The sequence below is a fragment of the Staurois parvus genome, unplaced genomic scaffold, assembly GCF_062004578.1.
Source record: "Staurois parvus isolate SC_StPar_1 unplaced genomic scaffold, SC_StPar_1.0 ptg000892l, whole genome shotgun sequence".
In the NCBI taxonomy this organism is placed as follows: Eukaryota; Metazoa; Chordata; class Amphibia; order Anura; family Ranidae; genus Staurois; species Staurois parvus.
Window position 1 is genome coordinate 329915 of NW_028318688.1, and position 25353 is coordinate 355267.

General features: G+C 44.2%; 2 protein-coding genes across 3 annotated transcripts in view; one reads left to right on the plus strand and one right to left on the minus strand.

Annotated features, from left to right (window-relative positions):
- PIGO (phosphatidylinositol glycan anchor biosynthesis class O) overlaps positions 1-15474 on the minus strand; it is a 72616-nt gene extending 57142 nt beyond the window's left edge. For both annotated transcript variants that reach the window (XM_089656157.1, XM_089656158.1), the window contains exons 1-2: positions 15394-15474; positions 2862-3355 (exon numbers count right to left, since the gene is read on the minus strand). In XM_089656157.1, the coding sequence (XP_089512283.1) occupies positions 2862-3354 (493 nt within the window). In that variant the 5' untranslated portion in view covers position 3355; positions 15394-15474. The remainder of the gene's footprint in view (positions 1-2861; positions 3356-15393) is intronic.
- On the plus strand, positions 73-2739 carry LOC149442393 (uncharacterized). The gene is made up of 2 exons (XM_089656162.1): positions 73-966; positions 2701-2739. The coding sequence occupies exons 1-2, from the start codon at positions 73-75 to the stop codon at positions 2737-2739; spliced, it is 933 nt and encodes a 310-aa protein (XP_089512288.1).
- Positions 15475-25353: the final 9879 nt, after the last annotated feature.

Here is a 25353-nt window from a genome sequence, read left to right on the forward strand (position 1 = left end):
GCAGGTTTGGGGTATCAACCACAGAGTGCCTTAAAAAAGAAAGATAAGGTGGGGAAGCCTCTCATTAAACGTATGTCCATCTGGAAGTCAGGGTGCAGTGATAGCGCAGAAAGACTCGTCCTAAACATTGAGAATCCTAGCCCTGGTGATGCAGGACTTTACTGGTTAGGCAGGCACCCACAGAAAGGTACACCTCTAGCAAAGTTTTACCTAAAAGACATGTATAACTCATCAAAACCAATAACAAATCCCCTTAAACCTGTCATCCCTGCTATAAAAGACATGATAGCAATAGCAAACCCTACTTTTGAAGAGACAATGGCGGCTGAAACCGGGTTCTCTGACACTAACCTGTGGCTTGAGTGGATGAGATTCAGTGCCAAACAACATAACAGAAGTAACTGCTATGTCTGTGGTAGTGCTAGACCACATTTAGGGACAGTCCCTCTCCAGATCCCACAAGACAGTGAGGAATGTTTCCTCAGCCTGTTCACGAATACATCCACCAATCATTCTGCGTGCGAAATGTGGAAAGAGGAATATCCCATAGTTACCAAAATCCCAAAGCCTGGAGAGGGCATCACTATCTATCCAGGGAATTACACCTGTTACTCGAATTACAAAGGCAAAGGGAGGTTTCTGGGTAATTTTACAGAAGGATACTGCTCTACCTACAGCAGTGTCTCGGGGAAGTTAATACAGAATCAGACCCAGTCTCTTGGTGACATATACTGGATCTGTGGGGACCAAAAGATTAGAACCAGATTGGAAGGGATTTGGACTGGTGAGTGTGCTCTTGCAAAGGCCATTATGCCTCTCCACATCCTAGCAGAAAATACCCCTGACCCAATGCCTGGCCGTAGGAGGAAGCGAAAAGCTCCTTCTGGCAGTTTTGACCCACATGTGTATATAGATGCCATTGGAGTCCCAAGGGGGGTGCCTAATGAATTTAAAGCAAGAGACCAAGTAAAAGCAGGCTTCGAATCCCTGATTCCCATGATAACTGTTAATAAAAATGTAGATTGGATAAATTACATATACTACAACCAACAGAGGTTTGTGAATTACACCAGAGATGCCCTCCAAGGAATCGTTGACCAGTTAGCCCCTACATCCTATATGACATTCCAGAATAGAATGGCTCTGGACATGATTTTAGCAGAAAAAAGAGGTGTCTGTAAAATGATAGAAGGAACCGGAACATGTTGTACATATATTCCTGACAATACCGGCCCGAATGGTAAGGTTACTCTGGCTATAAAGAAATTGGAAGACCTGTCAGCTGAGTTGAAGAAGAACTCAGGTATCACAGACCCGTGGGATCAATATTTCAGTTGGATGAGTGGGTGGCAAAAGATACTTGCCAAAATAGGTGTAACTGTACTAATAATTCTGATTCTCCTGGCCCTGGTTGTATGCTGTGTTATACCATGTGTGAGGAAATTGATGAGCAAAGCTGTAGACAACAGTACACCTATCTTCCTGAACCATGAGCAAGAGGATCCCCACATGATAGATGAAGAAAAACCTTACACCCCATTACGGTCCCTCTCCGCCAATAGTAATCTCACATTTTTGTAGGGATAGCATCTGACTTCCTTATGTACAAAGTCTGTGGCAAGGGAGGTGATGAAATAGTCATCACCTGTCTAAAGGAAAAGCATAAAAGAGTTCCAAGGTACATAAGGACAGATGAGCTAGGCTTTATAGGGACAGAGTAAAAATAGTCATTTTAAGGGGGGACTGTGATGAATTTGGTAAAATGTCTATTTCATTTCATATTGAATATATATATATATATATATATATATACACTTTTTTTTATACACATCTTTTTACATATTTACTTTTATACTTTAATACTATTTCTTTCCACATATTTATAAATGTTTAGCATGAATATATATGTTGTGTGAATATTTTCTGCCTGCTGGGCTTTGTGGTACTTTAAGAAATCCTTGCTTAAGAAATATTTGCTCACAGGAACAGACCCCCTCCCATCGTGTGATTTGGAAGACAAAAGAATGTTTTTCTCTTTTTAAGATAAGACTGAAGAAGATCACACCTATACCATGACGGAGATTGTTTTCGTGTAAAGTGACCAATCAAAGACTAATATAATGCTTATGCTGTTATCACGTGATGTTCGCATCATTTTTCATATATAAACTCACGGTTTAATTTCAATAAATTAGAGAGAAGTTTTCACAGACCAAACGTGTCAGTGTGAGTTTCTTCATGTGCGCACATTCCAAAAGCTGGCCAGCACCATAAATTAGGACAGGAACAGATAAGCACTGGACGATTAGGTCCACAACTAAATCATCACTACCTCTGTCATGTGACAGTGCTTGGGGGTCTAGCATGCAGTCTCTAGACCCGAGCATTGTCACATGGGAGGAAGTCATATGCTCCCCCATACCCAGAAACACTGGGTACGAGTATATAAAAGAGCATAGCAGAGTGGCGTCCAATTGATTTCCCCTGATGAAGCCACGTGACCCTGTGGTGTAACGCGTAGGGGAGGGGCTCTGACGTCACAACGCTGAAGTGAACGAGCGGCAAGTACAAACTGAGGATCTGGGCACAAGTTCATCTGTATGATATCGACACTGGAAAGTGTGATTGCGCTACTTTGTGTGAGATCTCGGCCCAAGAATAAACAAAACCATAAAAACCTTATCGTATGTAGTGTTACAGAACCCAAGATCAGCTTTGGAACTGAAAAAGGACCCCTGAAGAACTAATCTGGTCTTTACCATCCAATCACTGCATGGCAAATGACAAGCAAAGGGTCTTCAGACACTTTCAAGACAAAACACTCGTTAGAAACAAGTCTGGTTAGTTTTGAGTTGACTCACCATTTTGTACCATCTGATGGATTAAATTGTCCTCCTGGATGGCATAGCTGGCAAAGTTGCTGCCCACATCCACGAAGGTTGGCAGTGATCCCGTGGTGACTCCTTTAATCCTCTGCATGGTAGTAGTGGGAGGGTCAGCCCGGAAAGGGTAGAGTCTGGCGTGCCGAGGCTGGGACTGGATTAGATGGTGGATCACTTCCAGCTTGTTCTCGTAAGGCTTTGGGTTGGTGTTCCTCGGGTTGTATTTGGCAAAGTCATACTTCAAGGCGTCGATGATGACAATGACGGCCTTATTGAACCTGTGTGGAAACCAGCAGGGAACGGCCTCTTGTTGGGGTCTGCTGAGAAGTCCAGGATAAGGAGGCTGAGAACACAGACTCTGATTGTTGAGTTCTATTCTCATGAGGAGAAAACCACTCATGAAAAGCCAGATCCCAGAGTAAAAGAGGATGGACAGCCAGGCCAGGAAAAGGAGCACCGGAGCCCTCTTCATCCTGCGGAATACACAAGCAGCACTTTTCAAGCACATTTATGAAGCTGGTGGTAGACATGTAATGGGCGTGGCATGCTGGTAAACAAGATGCTTCCTTTAACTATTATATGTAAATTTCTGACTTCTGAGGCCCAGATAAACTCCTAGCTTTACAGAGACTTTATGTCGGACCTCCCACATAGTGGTCTACAGTATTTAACCCCTCGCCTGCCAGGACACTTTCACCCCCTTCCTGCCCAAGCCAAATTTCAGCATTCAACATTGTCGCAGTTGAATGACAATTGTGCGGTCATGCAACACTACCTATATGAAATTTTTATCATTTTTTTTTCACACCAATAGATCTTTCTTTTGGTGGTATTTAATCCCTGCTGGGTGCTTTATTTTTTGTGCTATAAACAAAAAAATAAGCAAAACATTTGAAAAAAAAAGTTTTTCTTTGTTTCTATTATAAAATTTTGCAAACAAGTGGCATGGATAGGCAGCACTGATGGGCACTGATATGCAACAATGATTGGCACTGATAGGCGGCACTGACTGCCAACACTGCTGGGCACTGATGTGTGGCACTGCTGGGTACTCATGGGCACAGTTGGGTGGCACTGCTGGGCAGCACTGATGTGGCACTGCTGGGCACAGGTGGGTGGCACTGCTGGGTACTCATGGGCACAGTTGGGTGGCACTGCTGGGCAGCACTGATGTGGCACTGCTGGGCACAGGTGGGTGGCACTGCTGGGTACTCATGGGCACAGTTGGGTTGCACTGCTGGGCACTGATCATGCTGGTAATGTTAGCTGTGTGAAGTCACGCTAAAAACGGGAGTTTTTCAGCTGTTTTTCAGTGTTTTTGCATTAGCGTTCAGCTGTGTTTTTCTGCATTTATATTTTTTGGTGTTTTTTTTTTACAAAAAACTGGTCCAAAACTGCTGGTTTGCGGCATTTTACAGCGCTTTTCAATGTTAGAGCGTTTTTACAGCTAAAAACCTCCTCTAGAAACTCATTATTTTTGGGGGGGTTTTCCAGTCAAAAAATGTTGATTCCAGTCTATGTGTGTATGGACACCTAGGAGAACATGCTGGGGGGTTTACTGGCTGTAGAAAAAGACGTCAAAAGCCAAAAACAGCCGCTGTAAAAACGTCCCGTGTGCAGGAGCTAGCGGGGAACAGATGTAGCATCAGATTGAGCCCGGGTTCACACTACTGTGGTGTGGTACATCCCATGTGATTTGCATAGGAACCGCACCACATTCTGAATTTTCTGTCACTTGCCCAGGAAGTGAGGAGAAATCACTCCCAATGGTGACACAGACAGCGATCATTCCAGACTCAGCCTAGGTTCACATACATGCGGTGCGGTATATCGCATGCGATTTGCACATGAACTGCACCACATTCCTGTACAAATCACATGCGATTCGTGTGCGGTGCGATCGGACCCATACATTTTGTATGGCTCTATTCGCACTGCACCCACACCAAAAACATGCAGGACCCTTTCTTGGCCCGCACTAGAATCGGATCGCATGGGTATTCACAGCTATGAGATCCGATTCTTCACATCGCACAGTGTTTTGCGGACTGATGTCGGGGTGTTGTTAACTTACCATACACACCCGCATCGGTTCGTATGAATGGGGTGCGATTGTGATGCGGTGCAGAATTTGCACTGAAAACTCTGCAAATTCTGCATTGCATCAGTGTGAACCCGGGCTGAAGCTGCATCCACCTAGGTAAGTATCATTTTGAAAAAAAAAACAAAAACACACCATACTTCTCCTTTAAAGACCACACTACATTACAAGACCTCCGGTCTGCTACGGTGAAGGTTGTCAGTGTTCATGTTATCTTTAACTGCTCTGTATACAGAAGGGTTACAATTACAGAGTAAAGTTGGGCAGATTAATAGCTAAAGATAAGACAAGGAATGACCTACAAAGACAACTCAATGACATCTGTTGTATTATTATTATTATTATTACATCGAGTTTATATAGCGCCAAAGGGTTTGCTCAGCGCTGTACAATATAGGGGGGGGGGGGGGGGGACAATACATTGCACAGTACAGCAACAACAGTACACGAGGGGTTTGAGGGCCCTACTCTTTGGAGCTTACAATCTAGGAGGGAGGGGATAGTGGTACAGGAGGAAATGGCTGTGGGGGATGGAGTGGAGGAGATCGGCAGTTAGGTGAAGGTGAGGTAGGCTTCCCTGAAGAGGTGGGTTTTCAGGAGCGCCTGAAGGTGAGGAGGGAAGGCGACAAACTGATGGATTGGGGCAGTGAGTTCCAGAGGATGGGGGAGGACCTGGAGAAGTCTTGCAGTCGTGCGTGGGAGGAGGAGACCAGGGAGCAAGACAGAAGGAGGTCCTGTGAAGAGCGAAGGGTACGGGTAGGGTGATACCTGGGAATCAGGTTGGTGAGGTAGTTAGGGGCAGTGTTGTGAATGGCTTTGTAGGTCAAAGTGAGTAGTTTGAATTTGATGCGTTGGGCAATCGGGAGCCAGTGGAGGGAGAGGCAGAGGGGGGTTGTCAAAGATCCGTTAAACGATCACCCTGTCACGTGTCCACCACACGCCACGCCCACAGCGACTAGCTAACCAAGACGCGTGCGTGCAGCCTGACAGGGTGGTAAAGAGGGGATAATAAAGGGATTTACACTTAAATATCTCAAACCGTATATAAGATCAGCCGTGATACCTTTTCACAGCCTGCACTACCTCTGGCCACCACCAGATGGAGACTCCACTCCAATCCAGCTGGTCGACCACACACTGGCAGATACGATGCCACCACCCAACAGTTTATCCGCAGAACGGTCTGTTGAGACACCACACACACACAGATCTCCGTCTGGCTGATCTGTTACCTGTGCAATCTGCCCACTCACAGTGCAGTTGTATACAGATTGGCAATGAGCTTATCCGAGCGTTTTAAAGGCACTAAAATACAATCTAACCCAATCTAATCTCTCCGATCTAGTCTCTCCGAAGATATGAGCACGTGCTTAAATACACAGAAGTTCACTAATTAATTTTAAGATTTAATTTCCCAAGTGGGCGGTGCATAAAATATGTACAAAATATAAAAAGGTACAGAAATACAAAAGATATAAGAAGACACACAAATGACCAATTACTATAAAATAAAAAGGGAATAAAAAGACAGAATAACAGTTTACCCTGCGGCTGGAGCAAGCCAGAAACTTAGTAATCCATTCAATTGACCCTGGGGGAGGTGGTCCTGACCTGCCCACAAGAGGTACTGTGTATGGACCTGCCCAAGTTCAATTGGGCCAAGACTGGCCTGAACACCAAGTCGGGGATTGGATTTCTGACACCAGCGCGTCAGCCCGATCGCAACAGTACCAAACACCATCAGACTGTCGCACCCCCCCGTCATCTAATCATTCCATGCATTTTCCTGGCTTCCTCTCCAAGCCACAAATATGATTTTCATATGCAAATGCAGCGTACCGAATGGCCTACAAGAAGGAAGTATGTTCATATCTCTGCAACTAATATTTTGGCTTTTATAAGAGATTAAACATACTCCTTTTATGTGAATATTACCTATAGAGCTTTCCACATACAGCAGACAGTCTGTCTGCTGTCACTGGTTTTCCCAGAAGGTGATAACCTGATTGACACACAAAAGGTGTCACCTCCAGGAACCTGGCTTTAGACTAATTAATGCTAAATGATGATTGGGTCAGTAAGGCCTATTGAGGAATTGTGTATACATACACATCTGACCCCAGACCATTTGTTTGTACCTTCTATTCATTTCCCTACTGCCCAGGGGCTCAATGTACATCCTTAATTACCAGACTGTTACTGCACACACCTTCGTAATGAAAGGGCGTGGCCTAATCTAATCTACTCAACCTGTCATGGCTATGATACCATATTTCCACTCAAATCTTACATGTCCATTACAATAAATTTTACATGTCCGGAGGTCTGGAGGACACTGAGTGGAGGCCAGTGGAGGGATAGGCAGAGGGGGGTGGAGGACACTGAGTGGAGGCCAGTGGAGGGATCGGCAGAGGGGGGGTGGAGGACACTGAGTGGAGGCCAGTGGAGGGATAGGCAGAGGGGGGTGGAGGACACTGAGTGGAGGCCAGTGGAGGGATTGGCAGAGGGGTGGAGGACACTGAGTGGAGGTCAGTGGAGGGATTGGCAGAGAGGGGTGGAGGACACTGAGTGGAGGCCAGTGGAGGGATTGGCAGAGGGGTGGAGGACACTGAGTGGAGGTCAGTGGAGGGATTGGCAGAGAGGGGTGGAGGACACTGAGTGGAGGCCAGTGGAGGGATTGGCAGAGAGGGGTGGAGGACACTGAGTGGAGGCCAGTGGAGGGATTGGCAGAGGTGGGTGGAGGACACCGAGTTGAGGCCAGTGGAGGGATTGGCAGAGAGGGGTGGAGGGCACTGAGTGGAGGCCAGTGGAGGGATAGGCAGAGGGGGGTGGCAGAGGTGGAGCAGTTGGTGAGGTGGGAGTTGCAGTAGTCAAGGCGTGAGATAATCAGGGAGTGTACGAGTAGTTTAGTGGTGTCTGGGGTAAGGAAGGAGCGTATTTTGGCGATGTTGTGGAGGTGGAGCCTGCATGTGTTTGTAAGTGATTTGACATGAGGTTGGAAGGAAAGGTTTGAGTCCAGAGTGACACCTAGGACTTTGGCTTGCTGGGCGGGATTGATGGTGGTGTTGTTGGTGATGATGGATAGGATAGGGGGGGACTGGGGGGAAGACAAGGAGCTCAGTTTTGGAGAAGTTAAGCTTGAGGAAATGGAGAGACATCCAGTCTGATATGTCGCTCAGTAGGTGAGTGATGCGGGCGGAGAATGTGGGGGTGAGGTGGGGGGTGGAGAGGTAGATTTGAGTGTCATCGGCGTAGAGGTGGTAGTTGAAGCCATGGGAGTGTATGAGTTTGCCAAAGGGAGGAGGTGTAGATGGAAAAGAGAAGGGGCCCGAGGACAGAGCCTTGGGGGACCCCAACAGAGAGGGGGAGGGAAGGGGAGGTGACACCGTTGTAGGAAACGCTGAAGGATTGTCGGGATATGTAGGAGGAGAGCCAGGAGTGAGTGGTGTCTCTGATGCCGAGGGAGGGTAGTTTATTAAGGAGGAGGGGGTGGTCAACTGTGTCGAAGGCCACGGAGAGGTCCAGGAGGAGGAGGACTGAGTAGTGGCCATTGGCTTTGGCGGTTAGCAGGTCGTTGGTGATTTTGAAAAGGGCGGTTTCGGTGGAGTGTAGGGGACTGAAGCCGGACTGTAGTGGATCGAGGAGGTTGTTGTCAGTTAGGTGGGCGCTTAGGCGATCGTAGACTAAGCGCTCAAGGAGCTTGGAAATGAGTGGCAGCAGGGAGATGGGTCTGAGGTTGTTTGGGTCTGTGCGGTCCAGGGATTGTAATGCTGGGATGCTTACAAATCCAGGCAGCCATACACACAGAGGAATTCCTGGAAGATAGGACACATTGTATTGCCTTTGTACAACAGATTTCTAATTTGCAGACAAACATAATAGAGAATACATGCAAAGAAGAGAAGAGTCTGCTATGTTGCTGTTTTGTCCGATAATCAATTTTCCAATTTGATTTTTGTCAGCATGTTAATATAAATATATACATACACTGATAAAAAAAATTAACAGAAACACTTTTTAATCCGAGTATAGCATCAAGTCCATGACACTCCTGGGATATGGATCTGGTCAGGTAAGTAGCAGAGGGGGTTGTTCATCAGTTTCAGCTGCTTTGGTGGTAATGAAATTAACAACAGGTGTAATAGATGGGCAACAATGAGATGACCCCCAAAACAGGAATGGTTTTACAGGTGGAGGTCACTGACATTTTTTTCCCCACTCATCTTTTCTGTTTTTCACTAGTTTTGCATTTGGCTAGGATCAGTGTCACTACTGGTAGCATGAGACCATACCTGGACCCTACAGAGGTTGCACAGGAGTCCAACTCCTCCAGGATGGCACATCAATACGTGTCATTGCCAGAAGGTTTGCTGTGTCTCCCAGCACAGTCTCAAGAGCATGGAGGAGATTCCAGGAGACAGGCAGTTCCTCTAGGAGAGCTGGACAGAGCCGTAGAAGGTCCTTAACCCATCAGCAGGACCGGTATCTGCTCCTTTGTGCAAGGAGGGACAGGATGAGCCCTGCCAGAGCCCTACAAAATGACCTCCAGCAGGCCACTGGTGTGAATGTCTCTGACCAAACAATCAGAAACAGACTTCATGAGGGTGGCCTGAGGGCCCGACGTCCTCTAGTGGGCCCTGTGCTCACTGTCCGGCACCATAGAGCTGGATTGGCATTTGCTATTGAACACCAGAACTGGCAGGTCCACCACTGGCACCCTGTGCTTTTCACAGATGAGAGCAGGTTCACCCTGAGCACATGTGACAGACATGAAAGGGTCTGGAGAAGCCGTGGAGAACATTCTGCTGCCTGTAACATGGTTCAACATGACCGTTTTGGTGGTGGGTTAGTGATGGTCTGGGGGGCATATCCATGGAGGGACACACAGACCTCTACAGGCTAGACAATGGTACCCTGACTGTCATTAGATATCGAGATTAAATCCTTGGACCCATTGTCAGACCCTATGCTGGTGCAGTGGGTTCTGGGTTCCTCCTGGTGCAGTGGGCCCTGGGTTCCTCCTGGTGCAGTGGGCCCTGGGTTCCTCCTGGTGCAGTGGGCCCTGGGTTCCTCCTGGTGCAGTGGGCCCTGGGTTCCTCCTGGTGCAGGGGGCCCTGGGTTCCTCCTGGTGCAGGGGGTCCTGGGTTCCTCCTGGTGCAGGGGGTCCTGGGTTCCTCCTGGTGCAGGGGGTCCTGGGTTCCTCCTGGTGCAGGGGGTCCTGGGTTCCTCCTGGTGCAGTGGGTCCTGGGTTCCTCCTGGTGCAGGGGGTCCTGGGTTCCTCCTGGTGCAGGGGGTCCTGGGTTCCTCCTGGTGCAGGGGGTCCTGGGTTCCTCCTGGTGCACTACAATGCCCGGCCTCATGTGGGGAGAGTATGCAGGCAGTTCCTGGAGGATGAAGGAATTGATACCATTGAATGGCCCCCACACTCCCCTGACCTAAATCCAATAGATCCCCTCTGGGATGTTATGTTTCGGTCCATCCGATGCCGCCAGATTGCACCTCAGACTGTCCAGGAGCTCACTGATGCCTTGGTCCAGATCTGGGAGGAAATCCCCCAGGACACCATCCGTGGTCTCATTAGGAGCCTCCCCCGACGTTGTCAGGCATGCATACAAGCACGTGGGGGCCACACAGACTACTGAGGACCATTCTGAGTTGCTGCAATGACATTTCAGCAACATGGACTCGCCTGCTGCATTATTTCTTCACTTTGATTTTTGGGGTGTCTTTGAACCATCTGAAGGCAGCTTCTCCCTCCAGCCACCCTCATACTTACCTGAGCACCATCTTCCAGCGCTGTACACAAAAGCAGCCACTCTCTCCCTCCTCATAGGCTCAGAGTCAGCTGCGGAAGCCATTGGCTCCCACTGCTATCAATCACAGCCAATGAGGAGGAAGTGGGGGGGGGGTGCACAGCCGTCCAGAGCAGTGTGCCTGAAATTTACGGGAGGAGAACTATTATTAAACAAAGCAGCCCTCCTCCCCGTCAGAGATCTTCGGTAATCACCGGGCGCTGGGGGTTGATCACCGTCCGGGACCCAGTGATTGACAGCCACGGCAGTGCGGGTAGGGAGCGTACACCCCCTACCTGGAAATGCAGAATCACGTATATATAAGTGATGTTGCGCACCCGTGCCGCCCTGTAGCAGTATATCTGGTATAGCCCACAAGGTCCTGCATGCATGAGGACAAAGGCTGGCCATACATTATACAATTTTTTTGAGAATTTTGCTTTAGATTTACCAAAAAACCATATAATATGAGGGCAAACCTAACAACACTTTCAATTGTATCCAGTTAGGCCGGCCCTTGTACTACATAGCTGAAGGTAAATCTAAAGGAAATTGAGCAGAAAATTGGATAGTGTATGGGCAGCCTAAGTCCTGTAAGTTGGGAGGTGGGGCCTCCATGGATTACGTGTTTTTCCAGCACATAACACAAATACTCGATTGGATTGAGATCTGGAGAATTTGGAGGCCAAGTCAACACTGTGAAATCTTTCTTGTGTTCCTCAAACCATTCTTGCAGTGTTGCAGGGCGCGTTATCCTACTGAAAGAGGCCACTGCCATCAGGGAATACCGTTTCCATGAAGGGGTGGACTTGGTCACCAACAATGTTTAGGTAGGTGGTACGTGTCAGGTAACCTCCACATGAATGGCAGGAGCCAAGGTTTCCCAGGAGAACATTGCCCAAAGCATAACACTGCCTCTGCCGGCTTGCCTTCTTCCCATAATGCATCCTGGCACCATATCTTCTCCAGGTAAGTGACGCACACACCCACCCGGCCATCCACATGATGTAAAAAAAAAAACGTGATTCATCAGACCAGACACATTCTTCCATCCCTCCGTGGTCAATTTCTGATGTTCACGTGCCCATTGTAGGCGCATTTGTCTGTGGACACGGCTCAGCATGGGCACCCTGACCGCTCTGTGGCAACACAGCCCCATGCACGACAAACCTGATGAACATTTTTGCTGCTTTCAACACCTCTTCAGGGACAACATGTTTACTCGCTACCTAATATCAACCACTGACCTTCAGATGCCATTACAATGCGATAATCAAGGTCATTGACTGTACCTGTCAGGGGGTCATAAAGTAATGGCTGTTCAGTGTATATGATACAAGAATAAGGAAAATATATATATAATATAATACAGAATAACAGGCAAGAATGTAATACGAAATATATAACAATGATGAATACATATATACATACATATATACCTTCATACATACATATATACCTTCATACATACATAACTACCTTCATACATACATATATATACACCTTCATACATACATATATATACCTTCATACATACATATATACCTTCATACATACATATATAACTACCTTCATACATACATATATATACACCTTCATACATACATATATATACCTTCATACATACATAACTACCTTCATACATACATACATAACTACCTTCATACATACATATATATACCTTCATACATACATATACATACCTTCATACATACATATATACCTTCATACATACATAACTACCTTCATACATACATATATATACCTTCATACATACATATACATACCTTCATACATACATAACTACCTTCATACATACATAACTACCTTCATACATACATAACTACCTTCATACATACATACATACCTTCATACATACATACATACCTTCATACATACATATACATACCTTCATACATACATATACATACCTTCATACATACATATATACCTTCATACATACATATATACCTTCATACATACATATATATACCTTCATACATACATATATATACCTTCATACATACATATATATACCTTCATACATACATAACTACCTTCATACATACATACATAACTACCTTCATACATACATATACATACCTTCATACATACATATACATACCTTCATACATACATATACATACCTTCATACATACATATATACCTTCATACATACATATATACCTTCATACATACATATATACCTTCATACATACATATATACCTTCATACATACATATATACCTTCATACATACATATATACCTTCATACATACATATATACCTTCATACATACAACACCCAACACAGAATAAGAAACAAAGATATAATAAGACATATACAATAAGAAGGAAGATATATATATATAGATAGAGATACACACACATACATATATACATACATATACACATACATACATATACACATATATATACACACATACATACACACACATATATATATATACACACATACATATACATACACACACATATATATACACACATACATATACATACACACACATATATATACACACATACATATACACACACACACATATATATATACACACACATTTATTTATTTATATATTTATCGAGTTTATATAGCGCCAAAGGGTTTGCTCAGCGCTGTACAATAGAGGGGGGACAATACATGAAACAGAACAGTAACATCAAACAGCACACGAGGGGTTAGAAGGCCCTACTCTTTCGAGCGTACAATCTAGGAGGGAGGGGGTAGAGGCACAGGAGGAAACGGCTGTGGGGGATGGAGTGGTAGGAGGAGGGAAGGGCAGCGGCTGTTAGGTGAGGGTGGGGTAGGCTTCCCTGAAGAGGTGGGTTTTCAGGGAGCGCCTGAAGGTGAGGAGGGAAGGTGACAGTCTGATGGATTGGGGTAGTGAGTTCCAGAGGATGGGGGAGGACCTGGAGAAGTCTTGCAGTCGTGCGTGGGAGGAGGAGACCAGGGAGCAAGATAGAAGGAGGTCCTGTGAAGAGCGAAGGGTACGGGTAGGGTGGTACCTGGGAATCAGGTCGGTGAGGTAGTTAGGGGCAGTGTTGTGAATGGCCTTATAGGTCAGGGTGAGCAATTTAAATTTAATGCGTTGGGCAATGGGGAGCCAATGGAGGGAGAGGCAGAGGGGGGTGGCAGAGGTGGAGCGGCTGGTGAGGTGGATGAGTCTGGCCGCTGAGTTCAGGATGGTCTGAAGCGGGGAGAGCCTGCACTGGGGTAGGCCGGTGAGGAGGGAGTTGCAGTAGTCCAGGCGTGAGATAATCAGGGAGTGTACTAGTAGTTTAGTGGTGTCTGGGGTAAGGAAGGAGCGTATCTTGGCGATGTTGCGAAGGTGGAGTCTGCATGTATTTGTGAGAGATTTGATATGAGGTTGAAAGGAAAGGTTTGAGTCCAGAATGACGCCAAGGACTTTGGCTTGCGGGGCGGGATTGATGGTGGTGTTGTTGGTAGTGATGGAAAGGATGGGGGGGGGGGGGCGCGGGCTGGGGGGAAGATGAGAAGCTCGGTTTTGGAGAGGTTGAGTTTGAGGAAATGGAGCGACATCCAGTCAGAGATGTCGTTTAGGAGGTGAGTGATGCGGGCGGAGAATGTGGGGGTGAGGTGAGGGGTGGATAGGTAGATTTGAGTATCATCGGCATAGAGGTGGTAATTGAAGCCGTGGGAGTGTATGAGTTTGCCAAGGGAGGAGGTGTAGATGGAGAAGAGAAGGGGTCCAAGGACAGAGCCCTGGGGGACCCCAACAGAGAGGGGGAGTGAGGAGGAGGTGGCACCGTTGTAGGAAACGCTGAAGGAGCGTTGGGATAGATAGGACGAGAACCAGGAGATAGCGGTGTCTCTGATGCCAAGGGAGAGTAGTTTATTAAGGAGGAGGGGGTGGTCGACTGTGTCAAAGGCCGCGGAGAGGTCTAGGAGGAGGAGGACAGAGTAGTCGCCTTTGGCTTTGGCGGTTAGTAGATTGTTGGTGATTTTGAGGAGGGCAGTTTCGGTGGAGTGTAGGGGACGGAAGCCGGACTGTAGTGGGTCAAGGAGGTTGCTGTCAGTCAGGTGGGCGCTTAGGCGATCGAAGACCAAGCGCTCAAGGAGCTTGGAAGTGAGTGGCAGCAGGGAGATGGGTCTGAGGTTGTTGAGGTCAGTGGGGTCCAGGGAGGGCTTTTTGAGTATGGGGGTGATGTGCGCATGTTTTAGGGGGGAGGGGAAGACGCCAGTAGAGAGGGAGAGATTAAAGATGTGGGTGAGGGAGCGGATGAGGGAAGAGGGGGGTGACCGGAGGAGTTGAGAGGGGATAGGGTCCAGGGGGCAGGTAGTGAGGCGGGCTTCTGAGAAGACTCTGCTGACATACATACACACACACACACACACATATATATACACACATACATATACATACACACACATATATATACACACATACATATACACACACACACATATATATACACACACATACATACACACACATATATATATACATATACACACACACACATATATATACACACACATACATATACACGTATAATAAAACTAACAATCAGGGATATCCGGGACACACATTGTAATAATAAGTAATCCTCATGTAAATGAAGGCTGTCGGACTGACCTGAGCCGGCTCCCTCTCCTCACATTCACTCCACCGAGGTCAGACGGACCCGGAAGAGCAGAGCTCGGTCACCAGGACAACATCACAATAGAGGAGAGAGCTGGGATAGAGAAGAGACCGCCGAAGACCATAGACAGCATGCTGACGGACTAGACTGGTGACAGCGGGAACGGGTGGCCTCTACGGGTCTTTGCTGGTACTGCATATCAGGATCACAATGTGTACATAATCTAGCAGTGACACTTTGGTTGTGGGATGGGGGGGGGGGGGGGGGTTGGTACAAAGGAAAAAATGTTATATGGCAACAGTGTTTTTGTTGTTTAAACAGGGATGAGTATTATATTGGTGAGAGGTATGATATTCAGGAACTCCCCCCGCCCCCCATCACCCCTTGTCTCTGCCCCCTACCCACCTGTGAGCACCATCCCTTGTCTCCGCCCCCTACCCACCTCTGAGTGCCATCCCTTGTCTCAGCCCCCTACCCACCTCTGAGCGCCATCCCTTGTCTCCGCCCCCTACCCACCTCTGAGTGCCATCCCTTGTCTCCGCCCCCTACCCACCTCTGAGCGCCATCCCTTGTCTCCGCCCCCTACCCACCTCTGAGCGCCATCCCTTGTCTCCGCCCCCTGCCCACCCCTGCCTACCTAGCAACAAGGTGGAGGAAGCCTGCTGGTGCTAGGCATAAGGTAAATATTACACTTTACCTCCTACACCCCCAGACAAAATTAGCACTTAACCCTTGCAGTAAAGAGAGAGGGAAGCCCTCCTGAAGGGTTTATTTTATCAACAGTCAGGTCCATAAATATTGGGACATCCACACAATTCTAACATTTTTGGCTCTATACACCACCACAATGGATTTGAAATGAAACAAACAAGATGTGCTTTAACTGCAGACTGGCAGCTTTAATTTGAGGGTATTTACATCCAAATCAGGTGAACGGTGTAGGAATTACAACACTTTGCATATGTGCCTCCCACTTGTTAAGGGACCAAAGTAATGGGACAATTGGCTTCTCAGCTGTTCCATGGCCAGGGGTGTGTTATTCCCTCATTATCCCAATTACAATGAGCAGATAAAAGGTCCAGAGTTCATTTCAAGTGTGCTATTTGCATTTGGAATCTGTTGCTGTCAACTCTCAAGACGAGATCCAAAGAGCCGTCACTATCAGTGAAGCAAGCCATCATTAGGCTGAAAAAACAAAACAAACCCATCAGAGAGATAGCAAAAACATTAGGCGTGGCCAAAACAACTGTTTGGAACGTTCTTAAAAAGAACAGTTGAGCGTGGAATATTTAGTAGCCAGGAAATGTCACGGATGGACTTATTGCCCAGGTGGCCACCTATCACGGGACCACGCTTGGAATCACTGAGCTCCTGAGAGCGACCCATTCTTTCACCAATGTTTGTAGAAGCCGTCTGCATGCCTAGGGGCTTGATTGTATACACCTGTGTCCATGGAGGGGATTGGAACACCCGGATCACATGATTTAGTGGGCGGGGCCAATACTTTTGGCAATGTAGTGTATATTTATGAATTAAATATTCAGTATGGAGTTCCACCAGAAATACAAATACTATAAAACATGCATTGGTCACCCATATATTTAGAAAGCCCTCGTTGGACCCCACCAGTTCCTTCTCCCTATTCATATTTGCCTACAAACGTGAATGAATACCTTGTCTACCATGGTTGGAGCTGTGGCCTGGTGCCTGACCACCGCCCTTTTCACCAACCTGTGGCTAAAGACTGGCCAACCTCACCCCGCGCTGTCACTCAACAATACCATTCTCAGCCGCACAATGCAAGGGTGTTCCGGCTTGCGGGACTACAGTCTTGGTGCCAACAGACTAAGAGTGATTGTCGCTGGGTTTAGTTAACTAAGCAATTAACCCTTTAACCCCCCTGGCGGTATTCCCGAGTGTAGCTCGGGGTAAAGTTTCAGCACAACAAGCGGTAACCCCCCCCCAGCTACACTCGGGAATACACTGCAGCGTTGCTCCGGGATCCCTCCAACACTTACCTTGTCCTGCGCTCCCGCGATGTCCCCCCTGCAGTGTCCCCTGTAATGTCCTCCGGCCGATGCCGGCATCTGTTTTCCGGGTTCCGTTCCCTGCGACGTCGGGACGTACGGGGGACGGAACTGGCGGGAAATTTGAAAATGACAAAAAGTGACATTCACTAAATACACTAAAATCACATAGTATAACATTCCTGTATCAAACCATTTCACATACATTGTGTCCCGAGTGCTTTGTCCGGCGCCCTGCCTGCATTTTTACTGTTCTTTCTGCCTGGAAACTGAGAAACGTCCATGGCGTCCAAAAAGCGTCCCTTTAGGTCAGACGCGGTTTTAGACCGGCTAGAGAACAGCGATAGTAAATCAGAACCACTTGCAGAATTGAGTGATAATGATTGGTGGGGGAAATTCCTCATCAGACACTGAAAACGATTCTGCGACTGAGCTCAGCGATGTGCGAACTTGGCGCTCTATTTCACAATTCAGTGTTTTTGGTTTGATTATATTATTGAATTACATTTATTATATTATTATTTTTTATGATTATTTATTAAATTATAATTTATGATTTCGTGTTTCAAATTTTATCATCCCCGGGATGGTTACTAGACTCTTGTTCGGACAGATTTCAGTGAGTTATTCCTAAGAATTACAGGCCTACAATAAAACAAATACATATTTCCATGCAAAAAAATGTACCGCTTTGAGCACAGAAATATGGACATAATCAGACCGCTAGGGAGGTTAAACTGCCACTGCAGACTTTTACCTAAAAGTTGGAATCTTTCATAACATTAGCAAAAACAGTTATGAAAAATAATGTCTTTACTCCCCGTTACCACAGACAGGTAGAATTAGAGGGTTATAGTTGAGTTTGCGTTTTTAGAGACATTCTGAGACGGTTTTAACACTTTTCAAAATATAGTTTAACCACTTCAATACCGGACACTTATACTGCCTTCCTGTCCAGGCCAATTTTCAGCTTTCAGCGCTGTCACTCTTTGAATGAAAATTGCACGGTCATGCAACACTGTACCCATTTTAAACTTTAATAAATTTTTTCACACAAATAGAGCTTTCTTTTGGCAGCATTTAACCAATGCTGTGTTTTTTATTTTTTTTCCTAAATAAACAAATAAATAAAAAAGACCAAAAATGTAGAAAATAAAAACATGTTTTTCTTCGTTTCTGTTTTTGCAAATTTTGCAAATAAACAACCTTTCTTCATAAATTTAGGCCAAGATGTGTTCTGCTACATTTGTTTGGTGAGAATATCCCAAATCAGTGTTTGTTATTTAGTCTGCAGGAAAGTTATAGAGTCCACAAACTATGGGACATATCTGAAAAGAGATCAGTCCTGCTGCACTGACGGCTGATCTAATTTCTTCAAGTGCCAGGATAGTACAAATACCCCCTGTAACAGAACCGACCCTGGTCTACGCTTGACACCGACAACAGACACCACCACTGACCATACAAGACTAGATGACACCAGACTTGAAGTAAGCCGGAAGGTAGACTAGTTTATTTTAACACAGGTACAAGATATATACACTCAAGGCGCAATACCCCCTCCCTGCATAATGACACAGGGTGGGGCAATCTACATTTAGTAACAAGAGACACCAACAGACAGTCCCATCAGGAGGGAGGGCTGCTGGAGACACCCCCCCCCCCCATCAAGCCAATACACATAAACACATATATCCCATAGTAGTTTGCTCCCAAGCAAGACACACAATAGAACAATGGGATGCAACCACATAACACCAAACAATCAACAACCCCCCACCCCAATATTATACATGGAGATCATATCCCCCCTTATGTATTTAACTTGGAGATCATATCCCCCCTTATGTATTATGCATGGAGATCATATCCCCCCTTATGTATTATGCATGGAGATCGTATCCCCCCTTATGTATTATGCATGGAGATCGTATCCCCCCTTATGTATTATGCATGGTGATCATATCCCCCCTCATGTATTATACATGGAGATCATATCCCCCTTATGTATTATACATGGAGATCATATCCCCCCTTATGTATTATACATGGAGATCATATCCCACCCTTATGTATTATACATGGAGATCATATCCCCCCTTATGTATTATGCATGGAGATCGTATCCCCCCTTATGTATTATGCATGGAGATCGTATCCCCCCTTATGTATTATGCATGGTGATCATATCCCCCCTCATGTATTATACATGGAGATCATATCCCCCCTTATGTATTATACATGGAGATCATATCCCCCCTTTTGTATTATACATGGAGATCATATCCCCCTTATGTATTATACATGGAGATCATATCCCTCTTATGTTTTATACATGGAGATCATATCCCCCCCCCCTCCCTTATGTATTATACATGGTGATCATATCCCCCCTCATGTATTATACATGGAGATCACATCCCCCTTATGTATTATACATGGAAATCATATTCCCCTTATGTATTATACATGGAGATCATATCCCCCCTTATGTATTATACATGGAGATCGTATCCCCCCTTATGTATTATGCATGGTGATCATACCCCCCCTTATGTATTATACATGGAGATCATACCCCCCCTTATGTATTATACATGGAGATCATATCCCCCTTATGTATTATACATGGAGATCGTATCCCCCCTTATGTATTATGCATGGTGATCATATCCCCCCTCATGTATTATACATGGAGATCATATCCCCCTTATGTATTATACATGGAGATCATATCCCCCTTATGTATTATACATGGAGATCATATCCCCCCTTATGTATTATACATGGAGATCATATCCCCCTTATGTATTATACATGGAGATCATATCCCTCTTATGTTTTATACATGGAGATCATATCCCCCCTTATGTATTATACATGGTGATCATACCCCCCCTTATGTATTATACATGGAGATCATATCCCCCTTATGTATTATACATGGAGATCATATCCCCCCCTTATGTATTATACATGGAGATCATATCCCCCCTTATGTATTATACATGGAGATCATATCCTCCCTTATGTATTATACATGGTGATCATACCCCCTATGTATTATACATGGAGATCATATCCCCCCTTATGTATTATACGTGGAGATCATATCCCCTCCTTACGTATTATACATGGAGATCATATCCCCCCTTATGTATTATACATGGAGGTCATATCCCCCTTATGTATTATACATGGAGATCATATCCCCCTTATGTATTATACATGGAGATCATATCCCTCTTATGTTTTATACATGGAGATCATATCCCTCCCTTATGTATTATACATGGAGATCATATCCCCCCTTATGTATTATACATGGAGATCATATCCCCCCTTATGTATTATACATGGAGATCATATCCCCCCCTTATGTATTATACATGGAGATCATATCCCCCCTTATGTATTACCCATGGAGATCATATCTCCCCTTATGTATTATAGATGGTGATCATACCCCCCCTTATGTATTATACATGGAGATCATATCCCCCCCTTATGTATTATACATGGAGATCATATCCCCCCCTTATGTATTATACATGGAGATCATATCCCCCCTTATGTATTATACATGGAGATCATATCCCCCCCTTATGTATTATACATGGAGATCATATACCCCCTTATGTATTATACATGGAGATCATATCCCCTCCTTATGTATTATACATGGAGATCATATCCCCCCTTATGTATTATACATGGAGATCATATCCCCCTTATGTATTATACATGGAGATCATATCCCCCTTATGTATTATACATGGAGAACATATCCCCCCTTATGTATTATACATGGAGATCATATCCCCCCCTTATGTATTATACATGGAGATCATATCCCCCCTTATGTATTATACATGGAGATCATATCCCCCCCTTATGTATTATACATGGAGATCATATCCCTCTTATGTTTTATACATGGAGATCATATCCCCCCCCTCCCTTATGTATTATACATGGAGATCATATCCCCCTTTATGTATTATACATGGAGATCATATCCCCCTTATGTATTATACATGGAGATCATATCCCCCCTTATGTATTATACATGGAGATCATATCCCCCCTTATGTATTATACATGGAGATCATATCCCCCCTTATGTATTAAACATGGTGATCATATCCCCCCTTATGTATTATACATGGAGATCATATCCCTCTTATGTTTTATACATGGAGATCATATCCCCCTTATGTATTATACATGGAGATCATATCCCTCCTTATGTATTATACATAGAGATAATAACCCCCCCTTATGTATTATACATGGAGATCATATCCCCCCATTATGTATTATACATGGAGATCATATCCCCCTTATGTATTATACATGGAGATCATATCCCCCCTTATGTATTATACATGGAGATCATATCCCCCCTTATGTATTATACATGGAGATCATATCCCCCCTTATGTATTATACATGGAGATCATATCCCCCCCTTATGTATTATACATGGTGATCATATCCCCCCTTATGTATTATACATGGAGATCATATCCCCCCTTATGTATTATACATGGAGATCATATCCCCCCTTATGTATTATACATGGAGATCATATCCCCCTTATGTATTATACATGGAGAACATATCCCCCCTTATGTATTATACATGGAGATCATATCCCTCTTATGTTTTATACATGGAGATCATATCCCCCCCTTCCCTTATGTATTATACATGGAGATCATATCCCCCTTTATGTATTATACATGGAGATCATATCCCCCTTATGTATTATACATGGAGATCATATCACCCCTTATGTATTATACATGGAGATCATATCCCCCCTTATGTATTATACATGTAGATCATATCCCCCCTTATGTATTATACATGGAGATCATATCCCCCCCTTATGTATTATACATGGAGATCATATCCCCCCCTTATGTATTATACATGGAGATCATATCCCCCTTATGTATTATATATGGATATCATATCCCCCCTTATGTATTATACATGGAAATCATATTACCCCCCCTTATGAATTATACATGGAGATCATATCCCCCCTTATGTATTATACATGGAGATCATATCCCCCCTTATGTATTATACATGGAGATCATATCCCCCCTTATGTATTATACATGGAGATCATATCCCCCCCTTATGTATTATACATGGAGATCATACCCCTCTTATGTATTATACATGGAGATCATATCCCCCCTTATGTATTATACATGGTGATCATATCCCCCCTTATGTATCATACATGGAGATCATATCCCTCCCTTATGTATTATACATGGAAATCATATCCCCCCTTATGTATTATACATGGAGATCATATCCCCCCTTATGTATCATACATGGAGATCATATCCCTCCCTTATGTATTATACATGGAAATCATATCCCCCCTTATGTATTATACATGGAGATCATATCCCCCCTTATGTATTATACATGGAGATCATATCCCCCCCTTATGTATAATACATGGAGATCATATCCCCCTTATGTATTATACATGGAGATCATATCCCCCTTATGTATTATACATGGAGATCATATCCCCCTTATGTTTTATACATGGAGATCATATCCCCCTTATGTATTATACATGGAGATCATATCCCCCTTATGTATTATACATGGAGATCATATCCCTCTTATGTTTTATACATGGAGATCATATCCCCCTTATGTATTATACATGGAGATCATATCCCCCTTATGTATTATACATGGAGATCATATCCCCCCTTATGTATTATACATAGAGATAATAACCCCCCCCTTATGTATTATACATGGAGATCATATCCCCCCATTATGTATTATACATGGAGATCATATCCCCCTTATGTATTATACATGGAGATCATATCCCCCCTTATGTATTATACATGGAGATCATATCCCCCCTTATGTATTATACATGGAGATCATATCCCCCCTTATGTATTATACATGGAGATCATATCCCCCCCTTATGTATTATACATGGTGATCATATCCCCCCTTATGTATTATACATGGAGATCATATCCCCCCTTATGTATTATACATGGAGATCATATCCCCCCTTATGTATTATACATGGAGATCATATCCCCCTTATGTATTATACATGGAGAACATATCCCCCCTTATGTATTATACATGGAGATCATATCCCTCTTATGTTTTATACATGGAGATCATATCCCCCCCCCTCCCTTATGTATTATACATGGAGATCATATCCCCCTTTATGTATTATACATGGAGATCATATCCCCCTTATGTATTATACATGGAGATCATATCACCCCTTATGTATTATACATGGAGATCATATCCCCCCTTATGTATTATACATGTAGATCATATCCCCCCTTATGTATTATACATGGAGATCATATCCCCCCCTTATGTATTATACATGGAGATCATATCCCCCCCTTATGTATTAGACATGGAGATCATATCCCCCTTATGTATTATATATGGATATCATATCCCACCTTATGTATTATACATGGAAATCATATTACCCCCCCTTATGAATTATACATGGAGATCATATCCCCCTTTATGTATTATACATGGAGATCATATCCCCCCTTATGTATTATACATGGAGATCATATCCCCCCTTATGTATTATACATGGAGATCATATCCCCCCTTATGTATTATACATGGTGATCATATCCCCCCTTATGTATCATACATGGAGATCATATCCCTCCCTTATGTATTATACATGGAAATCATATCCCCCCTTATGTATTATACATGGAGATCATATCCCCCCTTATGTATCATACATGGAGATCATATCCCTCCCTTATGTATTATACATGGAAATCATATCCCCCCTTATGTATTATACATGGAGATCATATCCCGCCTTATGTATTATACATGGAGATCATATCCCCCCCTTATGTATAATACATGGAGATCATATCCCCCTTATGTATTATACATGGAGATCATATCCCCCTTATGTATTATACATGGAGATCATATCCCCCTTATGTATTATACATGGAGATCATATCCCCCCTTATGTATTATACATGGAGATCATATCCCCCCTTATGTATTATACATGGTGATCATATCCCCCCTTATGTATCATACATGGAGATCATATCCCTCCCTTATGTATTATACATGGAAATCATATCCCCCCTTATGTATTATACATGGAGATCATATCCCCCCTTATGTATCATACATGGATATCATATCCCCCTTATGTGCTATACATGGAGATCATATCCCCCCTTATGTGTTATACATGAAGATCATATCCCCCCCTTATGTATTATACATGAAGATCATATCCCCCCTTATGTATTATACATGGAGATCATATCCCCCTTATATATTATACATGGAGATCATATCCCCCCTTATGTATTATACAAGGAGATCATATCCCCTCTTATGTATTATAAATAGAGATCATATCCCCCCTTATGTATTATACATGGAGATCATATCCCCCCTATGTATTATACATGGAGATCATATCCCCCCTCATGTATTATACAAGGAAATCATATCCCTTCTTATGTATTATACATGGAGATCATATCCCCTCTTATGTATTATACATGGAGATCATATCCCCCTTATGTATTATACATGGAGATCATATCCCCCCTATGTATTATACATGGAGATCATATCCCCCTTATGTATTATACATGGAGATCATATCCCCCCTTATGTATTATACATTGAGATCATATCCCCCCTTATGTATTATACATGGAGATCATATCCCCCCTTATGTATTATACATGGAAATCATATTCCCCCTTATGTATTATACATGGAGATCATATCCCCCCTTATGTATTATACATGGAGATCATACCCCCCCTTATGTATTATACATGGGGATCATATCCCCCCCTTATGTATAATACATGGAGA

What these genes read in the sequence shown, in the direction of transcription:
- LOC149442393 (XM_089656162.1), top strand. Translation starts at nt 73, where the DNA reads ATGTCCATCTGGAAGTCAGGGTGCAGTGATAGCGCAGAAAGACTCGTC. An exon ending in AATTTAAAGCAAGAGACCAA is followed by an intron (nt 967 to 2,700) that starts GTAAAAGCAGGC and finishes GTAGTGTTACAG; the next exon opens with AACCCAAGATCAGCTTTGGA.